General features: G+C 43.8%; 1 protein-coding gene across 1 annotated transcript in view; it reads right to left on the bottom strand.

Moving 5' to 3' along the window:
* LOC115152687 (PDZ domain-containing protein 7-like) overlaps positions 1-26,415 on the bottom strand; it is a 53,681-nt gene extending 27,266 nt beyond the window's left edge. The window contains exons 1-7 of the mRNA XM_029697424.1: positions 26,121-26,415; positions 25,761-25,898; positions 20,351-20,525; positions 17,351-17,527; positions 16,872-17,019; positions 15,203-15,263; positions 9,386-9,901 (exon numbers count right to left, since the gene is read on the bottom strand). Coding sequence (XP_029553284.1) covers positions 9,386-9,901; positions 15,203-15,263; positions 16,872-17,019; positions 17,351-17,527; positions 20,351-20,525; positions 25,761-25,898; positions 26,121-26,415 — 1,510 coding nt within the window. The remainder of the gene's footprint in view (positions 1-9,385; positions 9,902-15,202; positions 15,264-16,871; positions 17,020-17,350; positions 17,528-20,350; positions 20,526-25,760; positions 25,899-26,120) is intronic.
* Positions 26,416-27,968: the final 1,553 nt, after the last annotated feature.

Raw genomic sequence — 27,968 nt, 5'->3', positions numbered from 1 at the left:
CAGAATTGATAGGGCAGGCAAAAATCAGACTATAATTATTTTGTTCAGCTCCCAGGCTCTTATTATGGAAACCTATTGGAAACCCCTATGTCTGTCACCCAAATTGCAATTCCTATGGCTTCCACTAGATGTAAACAGTAATTATTCAAGGTTACAGGCTGCTTTTTGAAAAACGAACAAGTATTTGGAGATTATGTTGGGAGAGCACCTGGACCAAATCAGTCTTTCGGCGTGTGAGGGAGAAGGTGCGCGCTTGCGAATTTTCCTTTCCTATTGAAAATAGTACTTTCTGTGTTAAATATTACATTTTTTACATTTTATACTACCTGAGGATTAAATAGAAACGTTTGACTTGTTTGGACGAAGTTTACCTGTAGGTTTTTGGACTCCTTTGTCTGCATGTTGAACGAGTGGATTACTGAAATCAATGGCGCCAACTAAACTGACTTTCTGGGATTTAAAGAAGGATTTTATTGAACAAAACGACCATTCATGTTTTAGCTGCAACCCTTGGGATTGCAAACAGAGGAAGATCTTCAAAGGTAAGTGATTTATTTAATCGCTAATTGTGATTTTGTGAAGCCTGTGCTGGTTGAAAAATATGTTGATGTGGGGCGCTGTCCTCAGATAATTGCATGGTATTCTTTCGCCGTGAAGCCTTTTTGAAATATGACAATGCAGTTAGATTAACAAGAAGATAAGCTTTTAAATTATATAAGACACTTGTATGTTCATGAATGTTTAATATTACAAATATTTATTTGAATTACACCCTCCAATTTCACCGGATGTTGTCGGCTTCAATCCCGCTAGCGGGACACCTAGCCCCAAGATTAATAGCCTACCAAACTTGCTAACTGCCTGGTCCTCAGCACTCTATTGTCCCTCTAATCACTCTGACGTCAATGCAAATGTAATCGAAAATCGAATCAAACACTTCATGAGAGCCCAAGAGCTCACGTTGCACAACATTTCTAAAGGCTATGCATTTGCGCGAGACAACAGAGTGACAGAATCTACTAAAAAGAGGAGGATCCCATCAGCTTTCTATAGGCTAGGTCTAGTATATTTATTTCTCACCTTTCCTAATATTAAGCACATTGCTTATATTTACAACAGGCGTATAGCCTACCGTCCTCCATTCGATATATTCAAGTGCATAGATGACATGTATTTTTTCACGCTGCCCGTTTTGATGCAGGTGCATGATAATGGTCCATTCTGAATCAAAACAAATTTCACACATATTATTTAGTATATGTAAAGACAAGATTAAATCAGGAATAGTCTGATGGGTGACAATATTAGCCTATCACTTGTGAATTATATTTTATCACTTGTGAATGATGCCAAGCATAAGAAACAATGCTTTTTTAGCGACTTTTTCAAATCATAGTTGCACACCTCATGTAGCCTAGCTGATGGGCCTATATGGTTTTGACAAGGTTTGTATCACAACTGAAGTGGCCAAATAACTTCTTAAAATAAAGCTCATTAATCCGCTTTACAAGTGGTGTAGAGCAAACTGGCATACATAAGCAGAGCGTGAGTAAACTTTCCTATACACTTTACACTTTATAATAAAAGCATTACATGCATAATTGCTTTTGCGGTCACTTTTGATAATGGTGTTTTCAGCTAATGGAACATTCCACTTATAGCCTACTACGATGTGCGCATTGCTGTGCTTATAACGTGAAGAATTAGCCTAATAGTTTGGAAACATTTCAAGCTAAATGTTCTGATCTGTTATGTCAGCCACATTGCATAAAGCGTTTTTTTATGCTAGTGGTTGTATTAATTTGGGATCTATTGCATCCCACAACTGTCCCAGACTATGTTTGAAGACTATGTTAGCCTTTATTTCTCAGAATAGACTGATGAGTTTCAGAAGAAAGTTCTATGTTTCTGGCCATTTTGAGCCTTTAATCGAACCCACAAATGCTGATGCTCCAGATACTCAACTAGTCTAAAGAAGGCCAGTTGTATTGCTTCTTTAATCAGAACAACACGTTTCAGCTGTGTTAACATAATTACAAAATGGTTTTCTAATGGTCAAATTAGCCTTTTAAAATGATAAACTTGGAGAAGCTAACACAATGTGCAATTTGGAACACAGGAGTGATGGTTGCTGATAATGTGCCTCTGTACGCCTACTGTATGTAGATATTCCATTAAAAAAATCTGCCGTTTCCAGCTACAATAGTCATTTACAACATTAACAATGTCTACACTGTATTTCTGATCAATTTGATGTTATTTTAAATGGACCATTTTTAGCTTTTGTTTCAAAAACAAGGACATTTCTAAGTGACCCTAAACTTTGAACGGTAGCATAAGTATATGGACGAGCAATGTCAGATCGGCACAGACTAAGATACAGTAGAACAGAAAACAGTATATACAGGTGAGATGAGTAATGCAAAATATGTAAACATTATTAACGTAACTAGTGTTCCATTTATTAAAGTGGCCAGTGATTTCAAGTCTATGTATATAGGCAGCAGCATCTAATGTTTTATTGATGGCTATTTAACAGTCTGATGGCCTTGAGATATAAGCTGTTTTTCAGTCTTTTGGTCCCAGCTTTGATGCACCTGTACTGACCTCGCCTTCTGGATAATAGCGGGGCGAACAGGCAGTGGCTCGGGTGGTTGTTGTCCTTGATGATCTTTTGGGCCTTCCTGTGACATTGGGTGCTGTAGGTGTCCTGGAGTGCAGGTAGTTTGCCCCCGGTGATGTGTTGGACAGACCCCACCAGCCACTGGAGAGCCCTGCAGTAGTGGGCGGTGCAGTTGTCGTACCAGGTGGTGATACAGCCCAACAGGATGCCCTCAATTGTGCATCTGTAAACGTTTGTGAGGGTTTTAGGTGACAAGCCTAATTTCGTAAGCCTCCTGAGGTTGAAGAGGCGCTGTTGCGCTTTCTTCACCACACTATTTATGTGGGTGGAACATTTCAGTTTGTCAGTGATGTGTATGCCGAGGAACTTGAAGCTTTCTACCTTCTCCACTGCAGTCCCGTCGATGTGGATGGGGGGGTCCACGATCATCACTTTTGTTTTGTTGACGTTGAGTGAGAGGTTGTTTTCTAGGCTGTCTAGTCATTGTTGGTAAACAAGCCACCAGTGTTGTGAATTAGCGAAGTGGACGTGTTTCCTACCTTCACCACCTAGGGGTTGTCCGTCAGGATGTCCAGGACTCAGTTGCACAGGGTGGGGTTCAGACCCAGGGACTTGAGTTTAATGATGAGCTTGGAGGGTACTATGGTGTTGAATGCTGAGCTATAGTCAATGAACATCATTCTTACATAGGTATTCCTCTTGTCCAGATGGGATAGGGCAGTGTGCATTGCATCGTCTGTGATCTATTGGGGCGGTTAGCAAATTGAAGTGGGTCTAGGGTGGCAGGTAAGCTAGAGATGATATGATCCTTGACTAGTCTCTCAAAGCACTTCATGATGACAGAAGTGAGTGTTTGGGGGGATAGTCATTTAGTTCAGTTACCTTAGCTTTCTTGGGTACAGGAACAATGGTGGACATCTTGATGTGTGTGGGGACAGCAGACTGGGATAGGGAGAGATTGAATATGTCTGTAAACACACCAGCTAGCTGGTCTGCGCATGCTCTGAGGATGCGGCCAGGCATGCCGTCTGGGCCGGCAGTCTTGCGAGGGTTAACACTCTTAAATGTCTTACTCACGTCGGCCACAGAGATGGAGAGCCCACAGTCCTTGGTTGCAGGCCGCGTCGGTGGCACTGTGTTATCCTCAAAGCGGGCGAAGAAGGTGTTTAGCTTGTCCGGAAGCAAGACGGCGGTGTCCGTGACATGGCTGGTTTTCCTTTTGTAGTCCGTGATTGTCTGTAGACCCTGCCACATACAACTCATGTCTGAGCCGTTGAATTGCATCTCCACTCTATACTGACGTTTTGCCTGTTTGATTGCCTTGCGGAGGGAATAGCTACACTGTATTCATTCTGCCATATTCCCAATCCCCTTGCCATGGTTAAGTTTGGTTTGCGCGTTCAGTTTTGCGTGAATTTTGCCATCTATCCACGGTTTCTGGTTAGGGTAGGTTTTAATAGGGTACAACATCTCCTGTACATTTCCTGATAAACTCAGTCACCATATCAGTATATTCATCAATGCTATTCTTGGAGACTACCTGGAACATATCCCAGTCTGCGTGATCAAAACAATCTTGAAGCGTGGATTCCGATTGGTCAGACCGAGATTGAATAGTCCTCATCCCGGGTACTACTTGTTTGAGTTTCTGCCTATAGGAATGGAGGAGCAAAATGGAGTCGTGACCATATTTGACGAAAGGAGGGCGGGGGAGGGCCTTGTAGGCATCCCGGAAGTTGGAGTAGCAATGGTTGAGTGTTTCCAGTACACTTTTCCTTAGGCCCTAATCTATGGATTTCACATGACTGGGCAGGGGCGCAGCCATGGGTGGGCGCATAGACCCACCTTTTGTCCCAGGTCCACCCACTGGGGAGCCAGGCCCAGCCAATCAGAGTTCGGTTTTCCCCACGAAATAGATTTTTTACAGACAAAAATACTCCTCCATTTCATTAGCTGTCCGGATGGTTGGTCTCAAATGATCCCACAGGTAAAGAAGCCGGATGTGGAGGTCCTGGGCTGGAGTGGTTACACTAGTCTGCGGTTCTGAGGCCGGTTGAAAGTACTGACAAATTCTCTAAAACAACATTGGAGGTGTCTTATGGTAGAGAAATGAACATTCAATTCTCTAGTAACAGTTCTGGTGGACATTCCTGCAGTCAGCATTCAAAATGCACACTCCCTAAAAACCTGAGACATCTGTGGCATTGTGTTGTGTGACAAAACTGCACATTTTAAAGTGGCCTCCTATTGTCCCCAGCACAAGGTGCACCTATGTAATGATCATGCTATTTAATCAGCTTCTTGATATGCCACACCTGTCAGGTGGATGAATTATCTTGGCAAAGGAGAAATACTCACTAACAGGGATGTAAACAAATGTGTGCACAAACTTTGAAAGACATTTTTGTGCATTTGGAATTTTTGTGCGTTTTTGTGCATTTGGAACATTTCTGGAATCTTTCATTTCAGCTAATGGGACAAACACTTTACATGTTGTGTTTATATTTTTGTTCAGTATACTGTAGGATAGATGGCAGTTATCAGGTGACTCCTAACAGTTAGGAAGAGTTATGACATGAAGGCTCTGGTATCAAATGAGTGGTTAAGGAGCAGAACAATTTCACTGTACATTTTTGGGAAACCCAACCAAATTGACATAGAAATGTGAGTTATATATCTGTCATTCTCGTTGAAAGCCAGTCTAAGAAGAAGTACAGTGCATTTGGAAAGTATTCCGACCCCTTCCCTTTTCCACATTTTTTTTATGTTAGTCTTACCCTAAAATCGATTATTTTTTTAAAATCTTCAATCTACACACAATACCCCATAATGACATAGTGAAAACAGGTATTTTTGCTAATTTATTTTAAAAAATGACACAAGTATTCAGACCCTTTGCTATGAGCCTCGAAATTGAACTCAGGTGAATCCTGTTTCCATGGATCATCCTTGAGATGTTTCTACAACTTGATTGAAGTCCACCTGTGGTACATTAAATTGATTGGACATGATTTGGAAAGGCACACACCTGTCTATATAAGGTCCCACATTTGACAGTGCATGTCAGAGAAAAAACCAAGCCATGAGGTCGAAGAGCATCTGGGGAAGGTTACCAACACATTTCTGCAGCATTGAAGGTCCCCAAGAAAACAATGGACTCCATCATTCTTAAATGGAAGAAGTTTGGAACCACCAAGACTCTTCCTAGAGCTAGCCGCCCAGCCAAACTGAGCAATCGGGGGAGAAGGGCCTTGGTCAGGGAAGTGACCAAGAACCCACCCGATGGTCACTCTGACAGAGATCCAGAGTTCCTCTGTGGAGATGGGAGAAACTTCCAGAAGGACAAACATCTCTTCAGGACTCCACCAATCACGCCTTTATGGTAGAGTGGCCAGATGGAAGCCATTCCTCAATAAAAGGCACATGACAGTCCACTTGGAGTTTGCCGGCACCAGCCTTGGCACCATCCCTACAGTGAAGGATATTTTTCAGTGGCAGGGACTGGGAGACTAGTCGGGATCGAGGGAAAGTTGAACGGAGCAAAGTACAGAGAGGTCCTTAATGGAAACCTGCTTCAGAGCGCTCAGGACCTCAGACTGGGGCGAAGGTTCACCTTCCAACAGGACAACGACCCTAAGCACACTGCCAAGACAACGCAGGAGTGGCTTTGGGACAAGTCTCTGAATGTCCATGAGTGGCCCAGCCAGAGCCCAGAACCCGATCGAACATCTCTGGAGTGACCTGAAAATAGCTGTGCAGCAATGCTCCCCATCCAACCTGACAGAGCTTGAGAGGATCTGCAGAGAAGAATGGGAGAAACTCCCCAAATACAGGTGTGCCAAGCTTGTAGAGTCATACCCAACAAGACTGTAATCGCTGCCAAAGGTGCTTCAACAAAGTACTGAGTAAAGGGTCTGAATACTTATGTAAATGTGAAGAAAAAATATATATTGTAATACATTTGCAAAAAATTCTACAAACCTGTTTTTGCTTTGTCATTATGGTTTATTGTGTGTAGATTGATGAGAAAAAAAACTAATTTTTATCCATTTTAGAATAAGGCTGTAACGTAAGAAAATGTGGATAAAGTCAAGGGGTCTGAATACTTTCCGAATGCACTGTAGATCAGTTATATTTGTGCTATTTCTATGCTTCCAGTTCTTAAGTTTAGTTTTTGCATCTTTGAAAATGCTGAAAATACAACATTTTTGGTTATTGACAATATACTTCACAGCGGTTTAGAATGTACATTGATTCTCTACACTATACATTGCTTGTTTAGTCACATAAACTTAAATTAGGTTAACTTTTAGAATTTTAGCAACCCTCCCTTAAAATCTGGTCCCAATTCCGAAGTCACTTTATTGTTAAACAAGCAAGCGGCTGCTATCCATTAACATTTAATCATCTCTTCCCAGCGTCACAGATTGACACGGCATTCCAGTTCTGGCACAGGAGCGGTCTGGTGTTATTTTTGTGACCTATTTGTTGATAACACATTCATCTCATTCGATACTCTGAGGGTTGACCATAATATTCCCAATACCCAACACTTTTTTAGATACCTGCAAACTCACAGCTTTGCCAAAAAACATTTAGATTCATTTCCACTCTAGCCTACTAAGTGTCCAGTCGAAAGGTGCTTAGATCTTAACCCTTAACTGAAGGGCACAATCTAGAGATTATACAACATAATACAGAACATTAATCCACCTTTCTTTGCAAATGCAAAATCTGCATGGGAGCAAGACATAGGAGGCGAGCTACCCGATGACATATGGCAACAAAGTATTGAGTGTATCTACACATCATCATTTTGAATAAGGCATGGGCTTATTCAGTTTAAGGTTTTACACCGTCTCCATTACTCAAATGACAGATTGGAAAAATATACCCAAATGTTGACCCCAAGTGTTTGAGATGCCACTAGAGTCCAGTGACTGTGGGACACATGTTTTGGTCATGCCAATCTTTGAGTGGCCTCTGGTACCCCATTTTTGAGACATTCTCACATATGTGTAATACAACTGTTAGCCCCAACCCGGTCACTGACATTTTTGGGGAATGCTACCACGCATTAGGCAAATGCAATAGCATTGGCCACTCTGCTAGCTTGCCGCCTTGTCCTCTTTCACTGGAAGTCTGCAAAGCCGCCCTCCTTTATGCAGTGGGTTAAGGAGGTGATGTCATCGCTGCCTCTGGAGAAGGTTAGGTACACTGTGCATGGGTCCCGACAAAAGTTAGACTTAATCTGGTCCCCATTAATACAATACGTGGAGAACCTGTCTTTTACTTAGTGTAACTTGCATAGTTGGGTAAGCAGTCTTGTCTTTTCTAGTGGCCATTTGTGCTGATCATTTTTATTAAACTTTTTTTTCCCATTATTTTTGTTTCTATTACTGTTTCTATTAGTTTTTCTGTTTTTATTTCCTATTTAACTTACTTTTATAGATGCCTTGATGGGTTGTGAGGGAGGGAGGGGTTGCGGTTGTACTGTTTTTGTTGTTATATCTGAAAATCTATAAATAAAGTTAAAAAAAATTAAATATACATTTTAGCAACCAGGAAGTGGCGGCACGATTTCTGCATATTCACCTTTAAAGTAAATTGACTAAATTAAATCAAATACTACCACGTGAAAAGCCCATTTGTTACAAGTAATCTCTTTGTTAAATGCTTTGCTTGTGGATGTACCTTTGCCAGATTGAGGTTCACAGAGAAAAATTACAAAAATAATTGTATGTGTGTGTTATTTCAAAGTATAATTCATTACACTTTGCATGGTTCTATGCTCACACTGGCCAATAAAAGTGGATGATACACTCTTCAGTAAGAGGTTAAAGACTGTTCATCTCTCATCCAGTCACATTCTCTGCCCTCTCCAGTAAATCATTCCTAGTAGACAACAACCCGGTAATATTGATGTATTGTACACAGATGGTTACATTCACTGTTATTTTGAAACCTCTGCCGCTGTCATCTGGATAATATTAACAAAAGTATGACTCAGGGTGCATCTGAATAGTCTGAAGTGACTTTCTTTGTGTCCTTTCCCTCATCTGCATAAAGTAACCATCGGGTGAAATCAAATACCTGTTACTGTAGGTATCATCACCATTTTGCTTTCACCTTTTCTTTATTTTCAGATCAGTGCAGTTGAAGGAGAGGAGAGCATTGACTATTGAGATGCACCCTCAGACAGTAACGCCTGATTCACACTATTGAGCCAAGTCGAGCTGTGCAATGCTGGCCTGGTTAAGCATACACCATAGTTCTGAAACCATGCTGGAAAGGACAATGTGAAATTAAAATATCCTGGCCAGCACAGTTTGGTTCGGGTTGGCCTTATAGTGTGAAAAAGGCTTCAGTGTTGTTTTCGTTGACTTCCTGGTGAGAAGGAGGGCCAGTGGGGTCGTGTGCAGGTCATCAGACTCCAGCTCAGAGGGGATCTCCCTAAAGCTCAGAGGGCGTATCTCGTTACCCAGAGGCACTCACAGCCACAGGCACTGAACTGAACTCTGGGTAACTCTAGTGTGGCGAAGGAGATAGTTGCTCTGGGTTAGGATTAGATATACAGGTATGCCTATTCATGTATCAAAAACAGGAGGGAGGGATACACTCCAAAAACTGTTCTTTGAAAACAGTGTATTTCCCATTTCTGATTCTTTGGCCTCTGATCTCTTAGGCCTTTGGATTTCTTGCGGACCATACGCTGTGGACTGGAAACTATTTACATGAACTGATCAAAGTTTTGCTCCTCACCTGTAACTGTGATATGGCTCTGGGATCGTCTGATCGGCTTTCTCGGTCTGCTCAGGGCCATAAGCACCGCCGTTTTCGGGGAGTCCTGCGCCACATCCTGTTCCCCTGGTGACAACATCCCCCCTTTGCCCCTTCCCCCATCTCCAGCCCCTCCCCTTTCCACAGGACCTTCTCCTTTCCCACGAATCGGTGTGTCTTTCAATAACACAGTGGCGCCTAGCGTCCGACTTGTTTCCATGGCAACCAGCCTTCCATGAGGCGAGGGGGGTGCGTTAGAGTCCAAGGGGGGGTGTAGGTCAGTCTGCATGGCAGTCTCTGCGGTGCGTTCGGAGCTGCTGGTGCGGCGAGAGCGGTCCTCAGTGGAGATGCAGACGTCCACCATGTCGGAGCCAAAGGCGGGGGGGAAGAGGACCTGGGAGAGACCACTAAGGGAGCTGAGGGGGGTGGAAGACAGGGAGGAGGCCGAGGAGTAAGAGTCAGAGCCCTGGGAGGAGGACGGAGGCCCTCCATTGGCCACTGCATGGGGAAGAAGAGGAACTCATTTAGAAACAGTAGCTGGAGATTTGAAAAGTAAATGTATAGTGTTTCAATACCAAAGGACGCAATATAATATTCTCTAATGATGCAAAATGTATGTTAAAGACACCTATTGGTAGTTTGATGAAAGTGACCACCAGCGAACCTCATAAGTGGAGTTGAAATCAGGGTTTATTGTGTAATCAGAATGAAGTCATGCTTTCCTCAGTTTTATATTGTGTCCTCAAATCATCCAACTCTAGTTCCCATCCCACAGTCCACGAGCTGTATACATAACACACATTTTAACAAGATCATAAAGTCTTTGTAGTTGGTACAGACTGACATCTGGCTGAGCTCACTGTTTGTTTGTTTATTTGTTTATTTGGATCCCAATAAGCTTTTGCAGAAGCTACTCTTCCTGGGGTCCACAAAAAACACAAACATGACAAGTAACAAAACACTGATAGACAAGGACAGTAACACACATTTTAGATACAACAAAATACAAACAAAGCAACTAAAAAATAATACAAACAATACAACAACAAAATGTGTGTGTTTTTAATCTGTTTATTAAAGGTAAATTTGCTGTTTGCAATCATGGCTCTGTATAAAACTGTGCATTGCCAGGAATTTGTTTTGGACTTGGGGACTGAGAAGAGACCCCTGGTGGTATGTATTGTGAGGTATGTATGGGTGTCTGAACTGAATGTTTTGATTATGCAGACAATCTGGAATGTTCGTCACAGTAATATTTCTCATAAAACTAGAAGAGAAGCAGTTAATCTCTCATCAACCCTCAACCAGAAAAGACTGGCAAGCATGTCATTGATGTTTGTTCTGTATGTGCAGTTAAGGGCTCTGTTTTAAGCAAGCTGCAGCATGGCTAAGTCTTTCTTCGCTGCACTTTACCATATTACTGGACAGTAATCAAGATGGGACAAGACCAGAGCCTAAACAACTAGTACAGTTGATTGTTGTGTCAAAAAGCAGAACATCTTTTTATACCAGACATACATCTCCCCATCTTCACAAGAAATGTGTCAATATGGCATGATAATTGACCATCTAATGTCATATACCTAGGAGTTTAGCTTCCTCAACTTGCTCAATGGTCATACCAGTCTTAAATACCATGTATTTAAGACCAATTTATTATTAATCACCCACTCGGATGCTGACTTTAACTCATTATTTAGAATTTAAGTGAGCTCACAGGCTTTGGGTGCTGACATGTGGAATCTGCATACATAGTCATTCTAGCTTCATGTAATACCAGTGGCAAATCATTTGTAAAAATCGAGAAGAATAATGGCCCAAGGCAACTGCCCCCCTGGGACACTGCACTGTACATATCTTATGATAGAGAAGCTTCCATTGAAGAACGCTCTCTGGGTTCTGTTGGATAAATAACTCTCCAACCATGTGATGGCAGGTGATATAAAGTTTTTTCAATAAAAATGCATGATCAATAACATCAAAGGCTGCACTGAAATCTAACAATATATCTCCAACTATAATCTTATTATCCATTTCTTTTAATCAAACATCAGTCATCAGAGTCAGAGCAGTAGAAGTTGAGGGCCCTTCTCTATTTGCATGCTGAAAGTCAGTAGTTAACTTGTTCTATGAAAAATAACATTGTATTTGGTCAAACACAATCTTATCCATCAGTTTACTAAGCGCAGGCAGCAAACTGATTGGGCGGCTGTTAGAGCCAGCAAATGGTGCTTTACTATTTTTAGGCAGTGGAATTACTTTAGCTTCCTTCCACGCCTGTGGCACAAACTCATTTAGGCTTTGGTTAAAGTTATAGCAAATAGTAGTGGCAATACAGTCTGCCTCCATTTTCCATAGTTGCCCATCACTGTTGTCTATACCTGGTGACTTATCATTATTGATGGATAACAATAGTTTTTCCACCTCTCCCACACGAACTTCACCAAATTCCAAACAGCAATCCTTCACTTTCATTTTTAGATATTTTATACAAAAATATGATGGTTCACTGTTCAATGTTGTCATTTCACTTCTGAGTTTCCACTTTACTAGTGAAATAGTCATTGAAATGATTGGCAATATCAAAAGGTTTTGTTATAAATGACCCATCAACTTCAATGAACGATGGAGATTAATCGGGTTTTCTGCCCATGACATCATTTAAGGTACTCCAAAGTATTTTTCCATTGTGTTTTATGTCAGTTATCTTTGTTTGGTAATATAAGTTTAGTCACAATATTTCTCCATTTATATCATGTCAACCAATCAGCTGAGCATCCTGACTTCTTTGCCACCTCTTTGGCATAATTGCTTTGAAGCATATCTTTTTTTAATTAATCATCAATCCAGGGGGCTCTAATAGTTCTCGCAGATAAGAAACTAACAGGTGCATGCTTGTCAACAATTAGCATTAATACTTGTTTTAATACTTCCAGTGCTGCATCTGGATTCAATTCCTCATACACATCAGACCAACATACATTTTTTACATCTTCAACAAAATAACATTTTCTATGATCTCTTATAAATTACTTTAGGCCCAACCTGTGGCACTTTGGCTTTCCTTATTATTGCCAATTTGTTATAGTCACTACAGACAATGCAAACTGATATTGCTTTGGAGAAAAGCTCTGTAGCATTAGTGACGATCTGATCCAACACTATTGGTATGTACTCTAGTTGGTTGAGTGATAACCTGAGTCATATTACAGGCACTAGTCACAGTTAGAAGCTTCATCTTGAGAGGATAGCTAGTTGCTAAGCAGTCAATGTTCAGGTCACCCAGAAAATAGACCTCTCTATTAACGTCACACACATTATCAAGCATTGCACACATATTATTCAAATACTGACTGTAAGCACTTGATGGCCTATAGCAGCCCCCCAAAATAAGAAGTTCTAGATGAGGCAGGTGAACTAGCAACCACAACACTTTAACAACATTTGACATTAGATCCTCTCTAAGCTTTACAGGAATATGGCTCTGAACATATACAGCAACACCACCACCATGGGCATTCCTGTATTTTCTGTAGATGTTATATCCCTGTATTGCTACTGCTGTATCAAAGGAATTCGTTTCAGAGATGGCCAGTATATGAATGTTATCTGATGTTAGCAAGTCATTTTTTTTCATGAACCTTATTTCTAAGGCTACATGTATTAATATGGCTATTCTTAGCCCTTGCATTGGTAGCTTATTGGAGATAAACATAAAAGGGAGACGAGACAAAATAAATGTGTGTGTGTGTGTGTGTGTGTGTGTGTGTGTGTGTGTGTGTGTGTGTGTGTGTGTGTGTGTGTGTGTGTGTGTGTGTGTGTGTGTGTGTGTGTGTGTGTGTGTGTGTGTGTGTGTGTGTGTGTGTGTGTGTGTGTGTGTGTGTGTGTGTGTGTGATGTTGGGCTGAAGCTACTGACCCTGAGGCTTGTCTCTCTCATTCCTCCCAGGCTTTTTGGAGGGAGGATGGACAATGAGCTGGTCGTAGCAGATGTTAGCAATGTTCCCATGCTCTCTGACAGCTTTCATAGTTGGGATAAGTTCTTTCCGCCTCTGGCACACAGCTTCAGAGAGGTCCTCGTTGAGGATGATGTTGGTTCCTCTCAAGTTCTTGGCTCTCTCCAGAACAGCCATCTTGTCCTTAAACCTCAGGAACTTGACCACTATCGGCCTCAGTCTGTCACCTAGGCTGGTTACATGTTTTCCAGACCTGTGGGTGCGTTCCACCTCAATCTTCGTATGATCCATCGGCAGCTTTTCAGTGATCATTCTTTCGTATTTTCTCCTCAGACTCGGTCAAGCTCTCATGTGAAGACTCTGGTATGTCATTCACAACAATGTTATTCCTCCTGGATTGTCCCTTTAGATAGTCGTTTTTTCCAGGCATTGTTAATAATGATTCACAGAGAGAGTGCTGATGTCAGCGAGAGGATTTACAGTTTTTTGTCATCTTGCTGCAAGTTTCTTTCAGGACATCCTCTCCTTGCAAACAATTCTTGAAGGTCCTGGACCTCTCTGGTCAGATCGTCTATTCTTTTGTTAGTTGAGTCCATCAGTATTTGGACAAAGCTCTTGAAGCTATTTTCCTATTGTTGTAACAACTGCTTGTAGAACTCTTTTTGTTTGTTTAAAAGATCCTTCACCTGTGATAGAGAAATACTGTCCCCTCCATGACTCCCACCTTTGGCTTTGGATGCCATGGTAGGATTGCATGCCAATTCTGGTACTCCATGCAGTTCCAGAAGACAGGGCAGGTCGCAGGGAAGATTTAAACAGCAGCAAACAGCAGGGATTCAGACAGCCACAAGCCTGGGACAATCTGCTGTCCCAGCCACAAGGGCTAACTGCGTGTGTTCAATCTGTCAAGGAAACCTTGCTAGCTTGAGAGCTAGTTAGCAGATAGGCTAGCTGCTACGCCAAGCATCTCTTCAAACTTTTGGTTGGCAGTATCCCTGGACAGATATAGCAGTACCAGCAACTGAGGCTAACCCCGTCACGGGATCCAAAAGTAACCAAACTTTTTCAATGGAACACTTTTTCAGAGACTTTCAAAACTTTAAAACAACAAATCGCTGTGTTAGCTAATCCCATTGGCTTTAACTACAGTAAATCCAGAGAATCAATTCAACTACATGAATCATCAGGAAAAATCATTTAAAACCCAGAAACGACTCAGTAGCCTTAGATCCCAGCAACCTAAATACACCGAGAGTATGTTGCAAATGGCACCCTATTTCTTATATACAGTAGTGCACTACTTTTGACCAGAGCCCTATAGACACTAGTCAAAAGTGCACTAAATAGGGAATAGGATGCCATTTGGGACACAAACACATCCAGCCACCCAGCCACCAACCTGTCGTAACACGCCGTGCCCAACCCAGAGTACTGCTCTGTCTCTGAGCACACACAGCACTAATCTGGGGCTATTTTCAGACCCACTCATATTAAGCAAAAAGCAGAGGATCAGATCTGGGGACTGAGATGAACACCGCAGAGGGATTTAGTTAAAGTACATGTGATGTAGCCGGTGCTCTACTTTAGATTGACACGTAATGTCATGTAATGTAGAATCTGGCAGAGTCTTAATTGGAGATTGGGATTCTAGAATTGGTGAAGCTTTCATGAAATGAATGGAATATTCAAATAAAACATTGAGGTCAAGCGTTTAATGTACTTATTTTTTATTTTCTACGTTTGAATCCTTTCATGTTACTTATTAGCTCATTGTACTTCCATTAGTATACTATACATTCAGGATTGTCTGTGTGTGAGTAGCATACTAAGAAGAGAGATACTTACTTTTGCTGAGCCAGCTGTATTCAGCCACCATCTCTTTGTATGCAGGGTATCTTCCTGCCTCCTGTTAGGATGAAGTTAAACATCACATCATCATCACAATCATCGTCATCATAATCATATTCGTTCTCTATCATTATCATTATCATCATCATCCTCCACCTTATTCTCTCCATCATACTCATCATCATCACACACGACATTTCTATAAATATTTTATCAGAAGTTCAGTTCTCACTCCTTATGTGGATATCTGGATGTGTTTACCCTAGGATAGGTGTTCTGAGGACGGGATATAAGTAGACTAGCCTCTATTTCATGACCTTTACAGAGTCTCACAGAAGTTTCTTCTAGCTCTGGGGCACATGTGACCTTCCACTCAGTGAAAGTGTGTGGGTGCTACAAGGACAAGTGACCCTTAGGAACTTGACGGACCTCACTGCAATTCCACATGAGGACACACACACACACGCACGCACGCACGCACGCACGCATGCAGATGTGTAAACAAATACACACACACACACGTCCTGTATTAATACAGAAACACAGCACTAGGGAAAAACTGGAGCCCTGACCCAAGATGGCAGACACTCACTCACCAGATTCACCACCTCTCCAGGGCAGCTTATGCCTTCTCACCATACTGTTACTCAGCACAGGTCCACATGGAGAACAGGGCACCATTTTAGGTCAAGCACAAGTCTCACTTGACCACTTCTAAGATCCCTACACTTAAGACCACAAAGAAAAGCCAACATTTCAGGTCAGGCGGAAGTCACAGTGGACCCCCTCTGAGAGCCTCCACAATGGGCCTTGTTCTGGGCAGGTGTTGGGGGGCGTTTAGCAAACTAACCCGGCTCCTATGTGTGTAATTTTTAGCCATAATAGGGTTTAGCGCAGGGCAGAGGAGAGACATAAAACAAGGCTTTCTGCTGATTATAACTTGATCTTGCTGCCTTGTAAATAATGAACGTCGTCCCTGGCGTTTTTTCTCGCACGGAACCCGAGATGAGAGGAGTAAAGTGAGCTCACTGGAATGCGAGGGGCTGGGCGTGCACACAAACTCACATACACACACACACACACACACACACACACACACACACACACACACACACACACACACACACACACACACACACACAAAAACAGAGGAATGCATGGGCCAGGTGCCAGCTGTCTGCTTTACTATGCTGTCTCACTCCCCTGCGCAAGAAGAGCCGGTATTGTTTAACGCACTGAAACATCCATTAATGTGCCAGAGTACTTAGAGCACCACGTGATCAACTGTTAGGTATGAAATGGATCTAACCTATTGAACATCGAGTACATGTTTCATATGAAAGGTTAGTGTGTACCACTTTCAACCTTGATGTACATGCATTTAGGAGAACAGTATTGATCAGTGTATATGATGGAGAGGAGACAAGGAGTGGAGGCAACTTTAGACTATTTAGATGCACTTATAATGGCTGTGTTTCACTTCAGAAAGATGTTCCCTTCCATCTGCCCTAGCTAGTTCACTCCACTTCACAGATCTGATAGGACTGGATAGGTGAAAGCACTATAGATAGCTAAAGAAAAAGTTTGCGTCCCAACAGGGGTAGTGCACTATAAAGGGAACAGGGTGCCACTAGGAACGCAGTCAAAGATGAGTCTTCTCTCTCACCCTGATGGTTAGCATGATGTGGGTGTGGCTCTTCAGAACTTCCACGGCATTGCTATGGGTGATGCCATCAAAGCTCACCCCATTGGCCGCTAGGATCTGGTCGCCCATCTTGATGCCGTGCTGCTCCGCCAGACCCCCAGGGTCCAACCTGATCACAATACACGGAGAAGTCAAGGAAGATGTGTCATGGAGTTGGCCGGTTGTTTTGAGTTGTGTTTTGTATTGCTCTGAGCTTCTAACGTTGTTCTAACATTGTTCTCTGATAGTTGCCATCCAGTAGTTAGAGTTCAGATTCAATTAAGGGCTGCTCATGTCTCCCACAAGTCAATTCTGAATATATTTACATGTTACAAACAAAGGTATCTCCACTGTATTTTGTTGTTGTTGAGAGCAACAGTGTTGTATGCTTGAGCAGTTTAATCTAGTGATGGGTGGGAACATAAACCTTCCCAACCTGTAACTTCCCCAGGACCACGTACTTAGAGACATAGATGCCCAGTCCGAACTCTTTGCCCCCTCTGATGTTGAATCCCAGGCAGTAGTCGTCTGAGGTTGTGTACAGGTGAACCATCCTACGGAGAACACTGTCTGAACTGGCATCTGAAGGAGTACGACCACTCTCCTCTACTACCATACGCCTCTGGATCAGATCCACCCTGCAGAAACAAACACATGCTAGATATGTAGATAAACATACTGTACATACAAACACACACAGATATGTACATACACTAGACCCACTCCAATTTGCATACCGCACTAACAGATCCACAGATGATGCAATCTCTATTGCACTCCACATTGCCCTTTCCCAACTGGACAAAAGGAACACCTATGTGAGAATGCTATTCATTGACTACAGGTCAGCGTTCAACACCGTAGTGCCCTCAAAGCTCATCAATAAGCTAAGGACCCTGGGACTAAACACCTCCCTCTGCAACTGGATCTTGGACTTCCTGATGGGCCGCCCCCAGGTGGTGAGGATAGGTAACAACACATCCGCCACGCTGATAGTCAACACAGGAGCCCCTCAGGGTTGCGTGCACAGTCCCCTCTTGTACTCCCTGTTCACCCATGACTGCACAGCCAGGCACAACTGCAACACCATCCTTAAGTTTGCCGATGACACAACAGTGGTAGGCCTGATCACCGATAACGACGAGACAGCCTATAGGGAGGAGGTCAGAGACCTGGCCGTGTGGTGCCAGGACAACAACCTCTCCCTCAATGTGATCAAGACAAAGGAGATGATTGTGGACTGCAGGAAAAACAAGACCGAGCATGCCCCCATTCTCGTCGACGGGGCTGCAGTGGAGCAGGTTGAGAGCTTCAAGTTCCTTGGTGTCCACATCACCAACAAACTAACATGGTCCAAGCACACCAATACAGTCGTGAAGAGGGCACGACAAAACCTATTCCCCCTCAGGAGACTGAAAAGATTTGGCATGGGTCCTCAGATCCTCAAAAGGTTCTACAGCTGCACCATCAAGAGCATCCTGACTGGTTGCATCACTGCCAGATATGGCAACTGCTCGGCCTCCGACCGCAAGGCGTTACAGAGGGTAGTACGTACGGCCCAGTACATCACTGGGTCAAAGCTTCCTGCCATCCAGGACCTCTATACCAGACGGTGTCAGATGAAGGCCCTAAAAATTGTCAGACACCAGCCACCCTAGTCATAGACTGTTCTCTCTGCTACCGCACGGCAAGCGGTACCTGAGCACCAAGTGTAGGTCCAAGAGGCTTCTGAACAGCTTCTACCCCCAAGCCGTAAGACTCCTGAACATCTAATCAAATGGCTACCCAGACTATTTGCATTGCCCCCCCCCCTCAAATTAGATTTAATTTGACATACTACACCTCCCTCCTCACCTACTAACACTCACACACATGCGCACACACACAGCAGCAGCCCCATTCCCCAGTGAGTTCTGTCCTTCCTATCAATTAGTCAAATAGCCATAGTCATAGAGGAAATCCATCTAGCCGTGCACCATGAAACCAAGATCCCTCAGCAGCAAGATAACCTAGTGGTGACGCATCATACTGATGTGACCAGAGATATAATACTAGCTGTTCTACATTGAGTTCTATTGATGTGACACTATGAAAAACGTAATATTTATAAAGAATTCACAAACCATAAGCCTAATGGGATCAATTTCAAAAGGATCATGATGCATTTAACACACTGTTGATGCATACGATACACTCGGTATCACAAAACCGGATACATATTATATGGAACCATGTGACACTAACTATGTAACAGTGGAGGCTGCCGAGGGGAGGACGACTCATAATAAAGGCTAGAACAGAGCGAATAGAATTGAATCAAACAAATGGAAACTATGTGTTTGATGTATCTGATACAATTTCACAAATTCCGCTCCAGCCATTACAACGAGCCCGTTCTCCCCAAGTTAGGTACCTCCAACCTCCTGTGCTCTGTATAGTGTTGTTGTTGTACTGATCATATGCATCAGGTAGTCTCCTGCCTGAAACCTGGACTCAGGGGTAGATGTAACATAGTAAATGAAAGTCTGGGACACTCAAATTAGTATGACATGTAACGTTTGGTATGGTACATGTATGCATTTATTTGTTGATGTATGGATGTCCATCATCCATTTCGTGTGATATGTTACGAATTCCAATTTTGTGGCTAACGTTAGCTTGGTTAGGGGTTAAGGTTAGGGCTAAGGTTAAGGTTAGGGTTTGGGGAAGGGTTAGCTAACATGCTAAGTAGTTGCAACGTAGCTAAAAGGTAGTAAGTAGTTGCAAAGTTGCAGATTTGCTAAAATGCTAAAGTTGTCCATAATGAGATTGAACATTCAACCTTTGGGATGCTAGACATTTGTGTTTACCACGACCAACCACCCTCTTTTAGTTTTTTCCTTAAGTAACTTTCTGTCTTATGTAACCATACCAAACGTAACATATCATACTCATTTGGATTTTCATTTACAATGTTACGTCTAGTCTATGATATCAGCCTGTCTCATTACCTATACTTCGCTCACTCCACTCCAGTGCTTCAGGTGGCTTGAACTAGTCAGGTTGCACTTGAACTTGAATGCTGATTAACAACTGCACTCATTTACACACATGTCCCTGTCTCAACTAACCATTACATTAGGAACTGCCCAACTACATCACATAACAGTACAGCGCAGTACAGACGTGACATAATATAACAGTTTAGTACACTCTTAGAAAAAATGGTTCCAGAAGGGGTCTTCGGCTGTCCCAATAAGACAACTATTTTTGATTCCATGTAGAACCCTCTGTGGAAAGGGTTCTACCTGGAACCCAAAAGGGTTCTACCTGGAACCAAAGAGGTTCTACCTGGAATCAAAAATGGTTCTTCAAAGGGTTCTGCTATGGGGACAGTTGAAGAACATTTGTAGGTTCTAGATATCGTATTTCTTTCTAAGAGTGAACAGTACAGTACACTACACTACACTAGGCCCTCTCACCATGTAGTCTTCTCCTTGGAGTAGCGTATACCAGGGACTTTCCCCACACGTCTCACCACCATCCTCAGCCTGTTGTTCCCTGTCAGGACCTTCACAGCACTGCTCATAGTGATGCTTTCCAGGCTGATACCATTCACCTCCACCAACTTGTCCCCTACACAGAGACCTGCCTGCTCTGGAGGGGAGAGACGAAGGGATTTAAGGACAGACTGACTGACGCATACAGTACATACACATGTATACACACGCACACATACAGTTGAAGTCGGAAGTTTACATACACTTAGGTTGGAGTCATTAAAACTTGTTTTTCAACCTGATAAGGGAATTTATATGCTTAAAGGTAATGACCAAACAATTTCACCATGAAACGTAATTATGACATTAAGTAACATATATAATGAATAATTAATTAGACAAATGTAATCATTCGATAATCATTCTATTCTGTAACATGTATAATGAATTAAAGTACTAAATGTAAGTCCAATAAGGTTTGGTAGAGACATGTGAGGGAGAGAAATGTGTGTGTGTGTGTGTGTGACTAAGCAGATACCGAGAACAATTAAACTGTGTATGACATGACCTGGCTAGAACTCTGAGAAATGCACGATAGGACAGGGAGTCCTTTCAAGGTTCCTCTAATCTCGGGGGGATGGAACTGCGAACTTGGTAGTGATAAACCGTGGTGAAAACTATGGAGAAGGATACAGCCTACCTACTGTTCGTGTGGAACTGCCGGTCTGCGGCCAACAAGGCAGAGTTCATCTCAGCCTATGCTACCCTCCAGTCCCTCGACTTCTTGGCGCTGACAGAAACATGGATTACCACAGAAAACACTGCTACTCCTACTGATCTCTCCTCGTCTGACCACTTGTTCTCGCACACCCCGAAAGCATCTGGTCAGCGGGGTGGTGGCACTGGAATCCTCATCTCTCCCAAGTGGACATTCTCTCTTTCTCCCCTGACCCATCTGTCTATCTCCTCCTTTGAATTCCACGCTGTCACAATCACTAGCCCATTCAAGCTTAACATCCTTACCATTTATCGCCCTCCAGGTTCCCTTGGAGAGTTCATCAATGAGCTTGACGCCTTGATAAGTTCCTTTCCTGAGGATGGCTCACCCCTCACAGTTCTGGGTGACTTTAACCTCCCTACGTCTACCTTTGACTCATTTCTCTCTGCCTCCTTCTTTCCACTCCTCTCCTCTTTTGACCTCACCCTCTCACCGTCCCCACCTACTCACAAGGCAGGCAATATGCTTGACCTCATCTTCACTAGATGCTGTTCTTCTACTAATCTCACTGCAACTCCCCTCCAAGTCTCCGATCACTACCTTGTATCCTTTTCCCTCTCGCTCTCCTCCAACACTACTCACTCTGCCCCTACTCAGATGGTATTGCTCCGTCGCAACCTTCGCTCTCTCTCTCCTGCTACTCTCTCCTCTTCCATCCTATCATCTCTTCCCTCTGCTCAATCCTTCTCCAACAAATCTCCTGATTCTGCCTCCTCAACCCTCCTCTCCTCCCTTTCTGCATCCTTTGACTCTCTATGTCCCCTATCCTCCCGACCGGCTCGGTCCTCCCCTCTTGCTCCGTGGCTTGACGACTCATTGCGAGCTCACAGAACAGGGCTCCGGGCAGCCGAGCAGAAATGGAGGAAAACTAGCCTCCCTGCAGACCTGGCATCTTTTCACTCCCTCCTCTCTACATTTTCCTCCTCTGTTTCTGCTGCTAAAGCCACTTTCTACCACTCTAACTTCCAAGCATCTGCCTCTAACCCTAGGAAGCTCTTTGCCACCTTCTCCTCCCTCCTGAATCCTCCATCCCCTCCCCCCCTCCTCCCTCTCTGCGGATGACTTCGTCAACCATTTTGAAAAGAAGGTCGACGACATCCGATCCTCGTTTGTTAAGTCAAACGACACCGCTGGTCCTGCTCACATTGCCCTACCCTATGCTTTGACCTCTTTCTCCCCTCTCTCTCCAGATGAAATCTTGCGTCTTGTGATGGCTGGCCACCCAACAACCTGCCCGCTTGACCCTATCCCCTCCTCTCTTCTCCAGACCATTTCCGGAGGCCTTCTCCCTTACCTCACCTCGCTCATCAACTCATCCTTGACCGCTGGCTACGTCCCTTCCATCTTCAAGAGAGCGAGAGTTGCACCCCTTCTCAAAAAACCTACACTCGATCCCTCGGATGTCAACAACTACAGACCAGTATCCCTTCTTTCTTTTCTCTCCAAAACTCTTGAACGTGCCGTCCTTGGCCAGCTCTCCTGCTATCTCTCTCAGAATTACCTTCTCGATCCAAATCAGTCAGGTTTCAAGGCTGGTCATTCAACTGAGACTGCTCTTCTCTGTGTCACGGAGGCTCTCCGCACTGCTAAAGCTAACTCTCTCTCCTCTGCTCTCATCCTTCTAGACCTATCTGCTGCCTTTGATACTGTGAACCATCAGATCCTCCTCTCCACCCTCTCCGAGTTGGGTATCTCCGGCGCGGCTCACTCTTGGATTGCGTCCTACCTGACAGGTCGCTCCTACCAGGTGGCGTGGCGAGAATCCGTCTCCGCACCACTTGCTCTCACCACTGGTGTCCCCCAGGGCTCAGTTCTAGGCCCTCTCCTAGTCACTAGGCCCTCTCCAAGTCACTTGGCTCTGTCATATCCTCACATGGTCTCTCCTATCATTGCTACGCAGACAACACACAATTAATCTTCTCGTTTCCCCCTTCTGATAACCAGGTGGCGAATCGCATCTCTGCATGTCTGGCAGACATAACAGTGTGGTTGACGGATCACCACCTCAAGCTGAACCTCGGCAAGACGGAGCTGCTCTTCCTCCCGGGGAAGGACTGCCCTTTCCATGATCTCGCCATCACGGTGGACAACTCCATTGTGTCCTCCTCCCAGAGTGCTAAGAGCCTCGGCGTGACCCTGGACAACACCCTGTCGTTCTCCACTAACATCAAGGCGGTGACCCGATCCTGTAGGTTCATGCTATACAACATTCGCAGAGTACGACCCTGCCTTACACAGGAAGCGGCGCAGGTCCTAATCCAGGCACTTGTCATCTCCTGTCTGGATTACTGCAACTCCCTGTTGGCGGGGCTCCCTGCCTGTGCCATTAAACCCCTACAACTCATCCAGAACGCCGCAGCCCGTCTGGTGTTCAACCTTCCCAAGTTCTCTTACGTCACCCCGCTCCTCCGCACACTCCACTGGCTTCCAGTTGAAGCTCGCATCTGCTACAAGACCATGGTGCTTGCCTACGGAGCTGTGAGGGGAACGGCACCTCCGTACCTTCAGGCTCTGATCAGGCCCTACACCCAAACAAGGGCACTGCGTTCATCCACCTCTGGCCTGCTGGCCCCCCTACCTCTGCGGAAGCACAGTTCAGCCCAGTCAAAACTGTTCACTGCTCTGGCACCCCAATGGTGGAACAAGCTCCCTCACAATGCCAGGACAGCGGAGTCAATCACCACCTTCCGTAGACACCTGAAACCCCACCTCTTTAAGGAATACCTGGGATAGGATATAGTAATCATTCTAACCCCGCCCAAAAAAAGATATAGATGTACTATTGTAAAGTGGTTGTTCCACTGGATATCTTAAGGCGATTGCACCAATTTGTAAGTCGCTCTGGATAAGAGTGTCTGCTAAATGACGTAAATGTAAATGTATGTATGTGCGTAGGCTATCTACTGTTTGTGTGGAGGTATGTGCGTAAGTAGGGAGTGAGTTATAAAATGGCATGTCTTTGTATTGTGGACTTTAGAACGTTCTCGTGAATAAACTGTACGAACCTTTTGCATAAGCTGAGTCTTTGCCTAATTATTATTAAAGCCAGGGTCTTACAAACCTTGGGGATTGGTCAAAAGCTTAATTGATTGTTAGTTATTATCATTGGGATTGAAAATTCTCGTAACACAACCACTCCACAAATTTCTTGTCAACAAACTATAGCTTTGGCAAGTCGGTTAGGACATCTACTTTGTGCATGACACAAGTCATTTTTACAACAATTGTTTACAGACAGATTATTTCACTTATAATTCACTGTATCACAATTCCAGTGATGTCATGGCTTTAGAAGCTGGCTTTAGAAGCTTCTGATAAATTATGTCAATTAGCCTAAGTCAATTGGAGGGGTACCTGTGGCCTACCTTCAAGGCCTAGTATAAACACCATGGGACCACGCAGCCGTCATACCGCTCAGGAAGGAGACGTGTTCTGTCTCCTAGAGATGAACGTACTTTGGTGTGAAAAGTGCAAATCAATCCCAGAACAACAGCAAAGGACCTTGTGAAGATGCTGGAGGAAACAGGTACAAACGTATCTATATCCACAGTAAAAACGAGTGCTATATCGACATAACCTGAAAGGCCGCTCAGCAAGGAAGAAGCCACTGCTCCAAAACCGCCATAATAAAGCCAGACTATGGTTTGCAACTGCACATGGGGACAAAGATCATACTTTTTGGAGAAATGTCCTCTGATCTGATGAAACAAAAATAGAACTGTTTGGCCATGATGACCATCATTATGTTTGGAGGAAAAAGGGGGAGGTTTGCAAGCACGGAGGGGCAGCATCATGTTGTGGGGGTGCTTTGCTGAAGGAGGGACTGGTGCACTTCACAAAATAAATGGCATCATGAGGAGGAAAATTATGTTGATATATTGAAGAAACATCTCCAGACATAATCAGGAAGTTAAAGCTTAGTCGCAAATGGGTCTTCCAAATGGACAATGACCCCAAGCATACTTCCAAAATTGTGGCAAAATGGCTTAACTACAACAAAGTCAAGGTATTGGAGTGGCCATCACAAAGCCCTGACCTCAATCCCATAGAAATGTAGTGGGCAGAACAGAAAAAGCATGTGCGAGAAAGGAGGCCTACAAACCTGACTCAGTTGCACCAGATCTGTCAAATTCCCCCAACTTATTGTGGGAAGCTTGTGGAAGGCTACCCGAAACGTTTGACCCAACTTAAACAATTTAAAGGCAATGTTACCAAATACTATTTGAGTGTATGTAAACGTCTGACCCACTGGGAATGTGATGAAAGAAATAAAAGCTGAAATAAATCCTTCTCTCTACTATTATTCTGACATTTCACATTCCTAAAATAAAGTGGTGATCCTAACTTACCTAGAACAGGGAATTTTTACTAGGAATAAATGTCAGGAATTGTGAAAAACTGAGTTTAAATGTATTTGGCTAAGGTGTATGTAAACTTCCTACTTCAACTGTAGGAACACACACACACAAACAAATGCACATGCACACACGCAAGCCCACAAACGCATACTCACACAAACACACTCGTAAAGGCCTGCATGGTCTGCCAGACAAACAGGGGTCATTATGGGGTCAACACACACACACACCTCCCTCCCTCTGTTATAGGGCCTACCTGCAGCGCTGTCATCCTCTATCTTGCTGACGAAGATGCTGAGTCCGTGTTCTGAACCACCTCTAACACTGAATCCCAGACGGCCGTCTGCACTCTTATCTACTGTCACTGTGTGGAGGTCTTCACAGTCATCCCCACCTGTAAACAAGAGGGAACAGGCACTCTGAGATCCAATGCAGTAGAAACACTGTATTGACAATAAGTTGGCTACAGCAGAAATATGGGAGTTGTAAGTAAATGTATTATTGTCCCGAACTAATGAAGGATCTTCAGCTCAGCAGGCTTTAGTTTTGTGGACTTAAGAGTTCATACAACACTGTGTTACTGTGGGAGGGGGAGTAGACACAGTAAAATGATTACCATCGACAGGAGAGTTGATGAGGATGACTCTGCCCATGGGTGAGGACCTGCCTCCCCTGTGGCGGTGATGCTTCTTCTGCATGTAGCGGTTTGTCGAGTGGGACCCCCCAGCCTGGCCCCCATGGCCCCCATTGTGGGAGTGAGGGTGGCCTCTCCCGTTGTGAGAGTGAAGGTGGTCTCCCCCATTATGATTGTGGGGGTGAGGGTAGCCTTCTCCATTGTGAGGGTGGGGGAGAGGATGTCCTCGCCCATTGGTCATTTCCCTATGGTTGTGGTAGTCAGAGGAGTGAGCCATGGCGAGAGGCCTACTCCCCCTCCCCCACTCATCCACACCAGGGACTTGCCTGGAGATGCAGAGGGGACGGGAGGAGAGGTAGAGGGGAGTGAGGGGGTGGTTTGGCTGGATCAATCAATCAAGAGTTAAACAGAGGGAACAAGTAAAAAAATCCATCCATTACTGCTTGTCAATAGTGAAGTCCAATACAAAAATGTCCAAAAGCCACATTAGGCTAGTAGAGACATAAAAAACAAAATTATAAAATTGAGTCCATTAGTTAAAGGAGATAAATAAGTTATGGAAACTAGTCAGGTTGCAATCAATCAATCAAGAGTTAAGTTCCCTCACTCCCAAAGTATTTCATCCAGGCACAGTTATGGGACTGAAAAAGTACAATATTTGTATCCTTAAGTGAGTGCATCCTTGGGTTTGTTTGTAGACGTCAAAATGAGCTGTCTGTTAATGAACTTCGGGCACATCCATGGCAGTCACCGTTCAAAACCAGTCACTTTTAATCCAGAAAGATGTCCTTCTTTTGCCATTCCAACTGGGTCGTCCACTTCCTCCGGTCCAGCGGCCGGGGCCAAGATGTCTGCTACAGTGGCCTTTGAGTCCATTCTCCTCGGCCATGCTGTCCCAGCGCACCGCTCACCCATCTATGAAGCGAGACGTCGTCGGGCACCGCTCTGTAAAAAAAAAACCTTCCATGATTTCCCACGGGGCGTAGTCGGATATCAACAGCCCCGAAAACATTCATGTTTTATTAAAAAGATAAAGGGGACATAGTGTGGAGTACGGTTTCATAATGCGAGGTATCTCAAACACTGCTCACCTTCTAAAAAGCTACTCACTTGAGACACACTTAACCTGTCACCAAGTATAGATTATTTGATTTATTCAAGTATACACAACTACTTTTGATTGTCATTATGAGTGGAGGTAGAATAAGTCCTGCACCTAAGTAGATACAATTTGTGTAGACACAATTTGTGTAGACAATTCCTTTGTAGCATTCGCCCAATGGAGTTCACGGGCAGCGCACCACTTCAGCAGCTCCACTTCAGCACCTTGGACAGTGCTCGAGCAACGGGTTACGTAAACAAACAAAGCTAAAAAAATAATAATTAAAGCTTTACTCTTGGCTAAATACCTGCCCCACAAAAGGAGCCCCCTCTCTAATAGTACTGATGACATACCTTATATTGGCTTTGCTATTTCAGAAGTTCGTAGACAATTCAGTCCAATTTAGTCAAAAGTTATTTTAGTATAGGAATGACTTAAAAGGTGACTTCAGCATATAAACCATTAGCGCAATGACGAACGACATGAAGCCTATGAAGGGGTTCATATCAAGACCACTTTATAATTAGGCTCACGGATACATGGACCTAAAGAGGATCCTTAACAGGTCAGAGAGATGCAACAAAGGCACACAAAAGATACCAACAATTTTGGCTCGGTATCAAACTAGTTCTTTGTTAAATAAATAAATAATAATAGTCTACCTAAACAGTTTGCTAAAGTTAAACACACGCACACACACTCCCCATCAACACATGCATGCAAACTAT

This window comes from Salmo trutta, chromosome 18 (assembly GCF_901001165.1).
Source record: "Salmo trutta chromosome 18, fSalTru1.1, whole genome shotgun sequence".
Lineage (NCBI taxonomy): Eukaryota > Metazoa > Chordata > Actinopteri > Salmoniformes > Salmonidae > Salmo > Salmo trutta.
This window is presented reverse-complemented; position numbering and strand designations above follow the sequence as displayed.